This window comes from Dermacentor albipictus, chromosome 8 (genome assembly GCF_038994185.2).
Source record: "Dermacentor albipictus isolate Rhodes 1998 colony chromosome 8, USDA_Dalb.pri_finalv2, whole genome shotgun sequence".
Taxonomy (NCBI): domain Eukaryota; kingdom Metazoa; phylum Arthropoda; class Arachnida; order Ixodida; family Ixodidae; genus Dermacentor; species Dermacentor albipictus.
Window position 1 is genome coordinate 27802493 of NC_091828.1, and position 9421 is coordinate 27811913.

At 51.7% G+C, this 9421-nt stretch overlaps 1 protein-coding gene across 2 annotated transcripts in view; it reads right to left on the reverse strand.

Moving 5' to 3' along the window:
• Positions 1–9083, reverse strand: part of LOC135905242 (cholesterol 7-desaturase nvd-like) — a 52861-nt gene extending 43778 nt beyond the window's left edge. The window contains exons 1-2 of one of the 2 annotated variants that reach the window (XM_065436246.2): positions 8757–9066; positions 8621–8701 (exon numbers count right to left, since the gene is read on the reverse strand). In XM_065436246.2, coding sequence (XP_065292318.1) covers positions 8621–8679 — 59 coding nt within the window. In that variant the 5' untranslated portion in view covers positions 8680–8701; positions 8757–9066. Of the gene's footprint in view, positions 1–8620 lie in introns of both variants that reach the window. The other variant, XM_065436247.2, reaches the window with a different exon arrangement.
• Positions 9084–9421: the final 338 nt, after the last annotated feature.

A 9421-nucleotide genomic window follows, 5' to 3' on the forward strand; every position in this document is an offset into this window, starting at 1 on the left:
GGAAAGTTATCGATGCTTCTGCCCGGCTGTCTGCTGTCGCCGAACCTTCTGTTATCTGATTTCATCGCGTGACTCGAATGGTGTAGAACTTTGTGGAAGGCACGCGGGTCCGAACGATTAGTCTGGAAAATTCAACGACTGCTGTATAAAAGCCGACGCGCTAGACCGCTGATCAGATTTTCGACGATCGCCGACTGTGTTCGCCGCTCCCGTTGTGCTTTAAGTGTAGCCTGTTTTATGGGCACAGGTTCGCCCAATAAAAGCTAGTTTTTGCCTTTCACAGTATTGCTACTGTGTTCTTTGACGTCACGACCACGTGACATCTGGTGTAGGTGCTTTGCGTTCATGTACCGGACGCCCCCACAAAGCCGTGATCCAAGCCCTCACGCGGAAGACACCAACGTCGCCAAGAACCAGCGAGGTATCCGCAGGCTGCAAGGACTGCCCCCGGAGCACGGACTTTTGCCTGAGACGACTATGAAGATGGCCACCAAGTCCACCCCAATGGCAGCCCCAGCGTCTCCCGTCGTGCTGCAGCAGCCCAGGGAACCTCCGACGTTCCGCGGTTCAACTTTCGAGGACCCGGAAAGCTGGCTTGAGACGTATGAGAGAGTCGCTACGTTTAACAACTGGAACAGCGACGACAAACTGCGATATGTCTTCTTCGCATTGGAAGACGCGGCCACGACGTGGTTCGAGAACCGAGAAGCCACCTTAACGACCTGGGAACTTTTCCGTAGCGGCTTCCTGCAAACATTTACGAGCGTCGTGCGAAAAGAGCGAGCCCAAGCCCTACTGGAGACCAGAGCGCAGCTGCCGAATGAGACGATTGCGATCTTCACTGAGGAAATGAGCCGTCTGTTCCGCCACGCCGACCCAGAAATGTCCGAGGACAAGAAAGTCCGCCTGCTGATGCGTGGTGTGAAGGAGGAACTTTTTGCCGGAATGGTAAGAAACCCACCGAAGACCGTCGACGAGTTTCTTCGCGAGGCCACCAGCATCGAGAAGACATTCGAGATGCGAAACCGGCAATTCGACCGCCGCACGAACTCGACAAACTACGGCGGAGTTCAGTCACTGGCCACCGACGACCTACGCGAGACTATCCGAGCTGTCGTGCGGGAGGAGCTACAAAAGCTGTTCCCATCATCACAGCCTCAAGTGGCTTCGATTGCCGACGCCGTGCGTGAGGAGCTCCAACAACAACTCGGAGTAGCCCCTGAATCACCGCAGCCTCAGCCGCAAGCGATGACCTACGCCGCCGTCGCACGCCGTCAAGGTCCCCCTCCGCGACCGCGCCAGGGCCCTGTCACGCCGCAGTTCCGTCGTCCGCCTCGACTCGCTTCTCGACCACCGACCTCGACGCAACCACCGACCTCGACGTGCTTCTCGGCGGCCTCGCAGTTACCGCCTTAGTAGACACAGGAGCCGATTACTCCGTCATGAGTGGACCCATCGCTGCCCAGTTGAGGAAAGTTAAGACTGCATGGGAAGGCCCTCAAATTCGGACCGCTGGAGGACACCTGATTACGCCGACTGGGATCTGCACGGCAAGAATTACCGTTCATGACAGGACTTACCCTGCCACCTTCGTTATCCTCTAACGGTGTTCACGAGACGTCATTCCCGCGGCATGGACTTGCTGAATCAACATGGTGCAGTCATCGACCTTAAGTCGAAATCGATAACGCTGTCGCAAGATCAAGCGATACCGCCGGAGAGCTGTCGTAGTCACCACGCCTTGAGTGTGCTCGAAGATCAAGTGAGCATCCCGCCGCGCTCCAGCATTATTATTTCCGTCGGCGCGGAAACACCCGCTGACGTAGAAGGCGTCATCGAGGGCTACCAACATCTACTGCTCGACCGTGAAATTTGCGTCGCAAGAGGGATCGCTCGACTCCACGGAGGGCAAGTGGAAGTTACGCTAATAACCTTCAGCCAAGAGTTCAAGCACATCAACAAGGGCACGACAATCGCATACATCGAGGAAATTGTGGAAACCAGCAATGCCTTTGTCCTCTCGGATTCAGCCGCATCTACACCGATGAGCATAGTCCCCGAACCAGACTTCGACGTGAATCCAAGTCTTCCTATGAGTAAGCAGCAACAGATCAGAAGTCTTTTCCGACGATACAAAGACTGCTTTTCGACGTCATCGAGGATTCGACAAACACCAGTTGCAAAGCATCGCATAATAACCGAAGAGAGCGCTCGACCACTCCGCCAGAGCCCTTACCGAGTTTCGACGCGAGAACGTGAAGCTATTAGGCAAAAAGTCGACGAAATGCTGCGCGACGACATCATCCAGCTGTCGAAAAGCCCGTGGGCATCTCCTGTTGTCCAGGTGAAGAAAAAGGACGGAACCCTACATTTCTGCGACGATTATCGTCGTCTGAACAAGATCACGAAGAAGGATGTGTACCCCCTTCCACGGATAGACGACGCATTGGATAGGCTCTGCAACGCTAAATACTTCTCGTCGATGGACCTCAAGTCTGGCTACTGGCAAATAGAAGTCGACGAGAGAGATCGCGAAAAGACTGCCTTCATCACGCCAGACGGCATCTACGAGTTCAAGTGTTAGCCGGACTGAAGTGGCAGACGTGCCTTGTTTACTTGGATGACGTCGTTGTCTTCGCCGGAAATTTCGACGATCACCTTAGGCGGCTTGCGACAGTGTTAGAGGCCATTAAGTCATCAGGGCTCACTCTGAAGCCGTAAAAGTGCCGCTTCGCTTACGATGAGCTTTTGTTCCTAGGCCACGTCATCAGCAAATCAGGAGTACGCCCCGACCCACGGAAGACAGCTGCCATCGCGAAATTCCCGCAGCCAACCGACAAAAAGGCAGTGCGCAGATTCCTTGGCATGTGTGCCTACTATAGGCGCTTTGTCAAGGACTTATCACGCATCGCGGAGCCGCTAACACATCTAACCAAATGGGATGTCGCGTTCAAGTGGGAAACGCCGCAGGCGAAGGCATTTCAAGAACTCGACGCATGCAGTCGCCGCCGGTACTTGCACACTTCGACGAGGACGCCGATACCGAAATCGACACTGACGCCGGTAGCCTAGGCACCGTCCTAGTCCAGAGGAAAGAAGGACTTGAAAGGGTGATATCGTATGCTAGCCGGTCGCTGTCAAAAGCGGAAAGCAATTATTCTGCGACTGAAAAGGAATGCCTCGCCATCATTTGGGCTACAGCTAAATTCCGCCCTTACCTCTATGGCAGGCCATTCAAAGTCGTCAGCGACCATCACGCGTTGTGTTGGCTAGCTAACTTAAAAGACCCTTCAGGATGGCTGGCGCGGTGGAGCCTCAGACTTCAAGAATATGACGTCACCGCAATATACAAGTCCGGAAGGAAACACTCTGACGCCGACTGCTTATCGCGCGCCCCCATAGATCCCCCACCGCAAGACGACGAGGATGACGACGCCTTCCTTGGGATAATAAGCGCGGAAGACTTCACTAAACAGCAACGAGCAGACTCGGAGCTAAAAGGCCTCGTCGAGTATTTGGACGGGAACACCGACGTTGTCCCTAGGGCATTTAAAGGGAAGCTGAAGAGTCTGTCGAATTCAATAAGACGCTCATATACGGATGCGGGAACATTATAAACCATGTAGGTAAAATTTGGGGTTTTTTTTTTTCAATTAGGAGGGACTTAATCGTCAGTTGAAATTGCGCTATAGCTCCTTCCCCCGTTGAGTGAGCGAGCGGAGCGGAGACCGGAAACCGCGGTGTTGTGACGTCAACTCTAGGGTTTCGTTTCTTCGCAGCGTCCGCGACCGTGCCTGACCGCGCTTGTTTCTGTGTGCGTGCCATCGTAATCTGCTTCGATCGACCCTGCATTCCTTTGCTGGTGCGTCTGCGTGTATGTAGAATGGTAATCAACGTGAGTGGTAGTCAACGTGAGTGGTAGTCAACAGATGGAGGTCACTACACGTACTGCATGAACCGGGAAGTTTTTCACGCGTTTAAACCGTCTTTGTAGATTGCCGACAGCTTTCGACAGCGCACAAATGCCGACGATCGCATCCCAGCTTACGTTCCACGAGGAGGCATGCAGGAACACAACACTACAGTTGTTTGACCGGAAACGAGCTCACTAGATCCGCGATAGATCGGCGAGATCACTAGATCGCTTTGCAAAAAACACTCACCAAAGAGCATTTCCAGCACGAGGAGATCCAAAGACTTTGCTTTGTTCGCGTCGAAAGCACTGCTCGCACCAGCATCGTTTGCTTCTTCGAGAGGCCGGCTCTTCGCAATCGGTTCGTACATGTAGGGAGTAACGCCGAACTCCTCAGAAAAACAGCACCAAACTATATACCTGCCACCACGCTTCATGTGCAGCGGCAGCGGTCGGTTACTAGAGTTGACGTCACGAGGCGCACCGACCAATCACAGGCGGAAACGAGACGCGCGAGCTGGGCGTGTCCGCTGCTGCACTTTTCATCGAAATAAAATATATTTGCGCTTTCTTTCGCTCAATTTCGATAGGATATTCGAATTCGGAGGGTTGAAAACCATTATGTACAGATGTTCACTCATTTTTTCTGGAAAGCCTTTCAGCTTCCCTTTAAGCGCGGGTTGTCTTCGTTCACGCTACAAAACAACCTGCTCGTGAAAAAACTTCTCACAAGTCCGCGCCAGCTACCTTCTTGTTGTACCGTAAGCGCTGCGTCCAGAAATACTGCACGCCCTACACGACGATCCAACCGCTGGGCACCTCAGATTCTCCCGGACGCTGTCGAGAATACAGGAAAGGTATTACTGGCTGCGTCTGACCGCCGACGTCGCCCGTTACGTCAAGACATGCCGAGACTGTCAACGACGCAAGACACCACCGACAAGGCCAGCAGGATTACTACAGCCGATCCAACCTCCTCGCCGTCCATTCCAGCAGATTGGGATGGATTTGTTGGGACCGTTTCCGGTGTCAACATCCGGGAATAAGTGGATCGTCGTGGCGACGGACTATCTCACGCGCTTTGCTGAAACTAAAGCTCTACCAAAAGGCAGCGCAGCCGAAGTGGCGTAATTTTTCGTCGAGAACATCCTGCTGCGACATGGTGCCCCAGAAGTCCTCATCACCGACAGAGGAACGGCTTTTACAGCAGAACTCACCCAAGCCATTCTGCAGTACAGCCAGACAAGCCACAGGAGTACAACTGCTTACCATCCGCAGACGAATGGTCTCACGGAGCGCCTGAACAAGACCCTCGCTGACATGCTAGCAATGTACGCCGGCGTCGAGCACAAGACGTGGGACGCGGTCCTGCCGTATGTAACCTTCGTCTACAACACGGCGGTGCAAGAAACAGCACAAATCACGCCGTTCAAGTTGGTTTACGGCAGGAACCCGACGACGACGCTCGACGCCACGCTGCCGCACGTCACTGACGAGGAGAATCTTGACGTCGCTAGCTATCTCCAGCGTGCCGAAGAAACCCGACAGCTTGCCCACCTACGGATCAAGACCCAGCAAAGGACCGACAGCCGACACTACAACCTCCGACGACACTTCGTCGAGTACCAGCCCGGCGACCGTGTTTGGGTTTGGACACCGATACGCCGACGAGGACTGAGTGAGAAACTATTGCGCCGCTATTTCGGACCCTACAAGGTCATTCGACGTATTGGCGCACTGGACTATGAGGTCGTGCCAGACGGAATTTCGCATTCACAGCGGCGCCGCGCACGATCTGAAGTGGTCCACGTGGTGCGTCTGAAACCCTTTTACGGACGCTGACGAACTTCCTTATTTTTGTTTTCTTTGCTACGGGTGTTTTTCTTTATTACTTTCATTTGTATGCAGCATCGGGTCGATGCTTTTTAAGAGGGGGGTATTGACACGTGTACTTATCTTTATCGGGCGACCACGTTTCGCCGCTTAACAAATGTAACCGCACAGCGCGGGACGCGCCTGCATGTATCCGAAGTTTCTGGAAAATTATCGATGCTTCTACGCGGCTGTCTGTTGTGGCTGAACCTTGTGTTATCTGATTTCATCGCGTGACGCGAATGGTATAGAACTTTGTGGAAGGCACGCGGGTCCAAACGATTAGTCTGGAAAATTCGACGACTGCTGTATAAAAGCCGACGCGCTTGACCCGCTGATCAGATTTTCGATGATCGCCGACTGTGTTCGCCGCTCTCGTTGTGCTTTAAGTGTAGCCTGTTTTGTGGGCACAGGTTCGCCCAATAAAAGCTCGTTTTTGCCTTTCACAGTATTGCTACTGTGTTCTTTGACGTCAGGACCACGTGAAAGGTGTACCTCAAGAATAATCGCCGTCTGTCTTACCCGCATTTTACTTCCAAGTCACGAACGGTTTGCGCGTTATCAGCGTGACACAGCATTCTCGACAGGAAAGTAGCGAGCGCAGAGTTTTCAAGAAAGGAAACGCTAACAAGGGAGATGCCGATTGTTATTGTGGGACAAACATAGACCCCAAAGGGTGCAGCAGTTTTAAGAATGTCACGACTGCAGACCAACAGTAGCGCAAGCATGGAGGAAGAAAAAACTTTCTTTCCTCCATGAGCCCAAGCTTTCGCTGGCACGGGCTTCATCGCGGCCTTCAGTTACTTTGCATGGTGACGCCAGGAGTCCACGCGAAGCGTGCTCTATTCCGTTCCCAACCTTGTGGCGGTACCGCAGCTCGGATAATGACGTTTGTCAATAGCAACAAATAAAGAAAGGCTTTATGAATCAGAATGAAGAGAACTCGTAATGTCATAGCTTTGCCGCCTGCGCAGCAGAGAAGCATGTGGCGTTTTCTAATCGGATGGGGAGATCACCGTCACTGACACGCTGTTTAATCTTCGTTTGGGTTCAGGGCTGCCCACAGCCAAAATACTGCACGCCGTAGTACCTACGACGAATTTTGTTAAGTTGTTGTTGGGCAACATATGACTGTCGAGCTTCAATTTTGCAGATGTAATATTGCCTCTAAAATCGCTAATCAAACCTTTATTAAAATATTTGTTACTTGTGAGCCATATTTTCCACAATGCCGCATCTGTATTGGCTGCCAACCATTACAGCAAGGTGTGAGAGCGGGCTAGTTGGTATTCCCTGCTGAAGTGACTAGCGCAAGAGTGGACACGGGACACTGAAAAGGCGACAAGGACAAGCACAAACTTCCAACCGGTGTTTATTACAAAGGGGTAAGTATATATACTCTCGCGCACTTGATCATAATCAGTTACAATCGTGCAAGTCGACATGATCATCACAAATAAACAAGAGCGCATCATGGCTGCGCCAAGGTCTAAAGCGTCCTCCTACATACAGACCTCAGGAATGCAAATTCTTTAGCAGTCAATGCTAGGGATGGTTTGCTAACGCAGATGCCTTCTGCGAGAGCCACTGCCTAAATGGTGAGTCTAGTGCTTTCCTGCCCGTTGTTTGCTATTATTTCCGTGTTTTTTTTTTCATAGGGTGGATGACATTCGCACTGGGAGCAATAGATCCCAAGGAAACCCTCTCTCTATTTTGAGTTTTCTGATTATGTTCCTGTAGTCTGTAACCTTTTGTAATAATCATCAGCCGGAAGTTTGCGCTTGTCCTTGTCGCCTTTTTAGTGTCCCATGTCCACTCTTGCGCTAGTCACTTAAAATTAATAAAATTATGGGGTTTTACGTGCCAAAACCACTTTCTGATTATGAGGCACGCCGTAGTGGAGGAGTCCGGAAATTTCGACCACCTGGGGTTCTTTAACGTGCACCTAAATCTAAGTACACGGGTGTTTTCGCATTTCGCCCCCATCGAAATGCGGCCGCCGTGGCCGGGATTCGATCTCGCGACCTCGTGCTCAGCAGCCTAACACCATAGCCACTGATGCGCTAGTCACTTCAGAAAGTATTAGTCTTACAGCAGATGTGCAAATGTGCTTATCAGAAGTTATCAGTACAGCACCCTGTGTTATTTTGTGCAGAGAATAAAACAGCGTGTATGCCTGCTACATTCGTTATCTTTGGAAACAAAAACGAAGGAGGGGGGGGGGGGGTCATGCGCGGTATCCAAAGCAGCTGTGCTTATGCAATTGAACATCACGCCTCCGTCCACGAAAATTTGCAATATCCTCACCTTCCTGACTACAGCGAATGGGGGGGGGGGATGAAAAAATACCCATGGGCCCCGGGTGCCAGACGACCTAGCTACGCCACTGACTACAAAAATGCTTTAGCAATGCCAAGCAACGCGTCAAGTAAATGTGGCACTTTCGAACCGGGTCAGGCGCATGCAGCATGCAGTGAGGTAAACATCCTTCACAAAACGATCCCAAATATGCGTTACAATGCTCGAGCTGCGCCAAATGAAACGTTTGTGTGATGGTACGGGTGAGCCACATATAAGAAGTTCTGTGCTTTAAACCGAAGGTCTTGCAAGTGACGTTTGGAAAATTACGCGTTGGATATAATGCAAATGTTCTTCCGGGGAAAAGATGTGTGCAAAAACAAACGGATGGCTGCGCGGTAAATGGATGCCATGGCTCAGATTCTATGCTATACACGTCCAAAATACGCTCACTCAGCATAACAAACGTCTTGCTAACAGTATTCTTAACGCAAGAAACAGCAAAATTATCTCGGCAGAGAAAAGGAAACAGCTTACCGCACGAGCGAGGCGCCGGGTGCAAAAGCACGGTTGGGTGGGCGTAACCAGCGGCACATGACCGGCGCAGCATGAACGTCTCTGTGAAAACGGGACGCGTGGACGTAACCCCGTAGACATATGATAAGCAGCCTACCTTTGAGGCAAAGTGGAAGCACAAATCGCTACGCCGCCAGACGGGTGGTCAGACCCTTACTTACGCGGCCGCTAAACGGCTCGGGTGTCCGGCCTTTACGTACGTATGTTCCTCTATGATCACGCCGCCGTTTTATAATTGTCATCAGTTCAGTAACGTGATCCCATTCTCATACCGCCTTCGTCACTCCATTAACGTCATCCTTTTTTCATCTTTGCATTGCAATCATACTGCCGTCATTTAATCGTGATTACGCCGCCGTTGTCATGCCGTGAGTGGCTATCATGACTCCATTGTCAGACCGTAGTCGTAATGCCGTCGTAGTCGTGCCAGTATCGGCACCACAGCTTCGCTATCCGACTCTCGTCATGCCATCATCGTCATATAGTTTTCGTGATGCAGTCATCGTCGTCACGTCGTTATCCCGATTCACTGGCCGTCATACCATTGTCCTCAAGCCGTTGTCATACCGCGTCGTCACTGTATCGTTGTCACAGCCGTCGTCACGCATTCGTTGTCTTAAATGTCGTCGGGATACCATCGGGGTCGTTCTATCGTCATCCCTGCAATTTCGACATCCGACGCTCATCAAGCCGTCATCGTCGTAAGACTCGTGCCGCTGTCGTCGTCGTCACCATGTCGCTTCTCCATTGTTTATTCAGCAT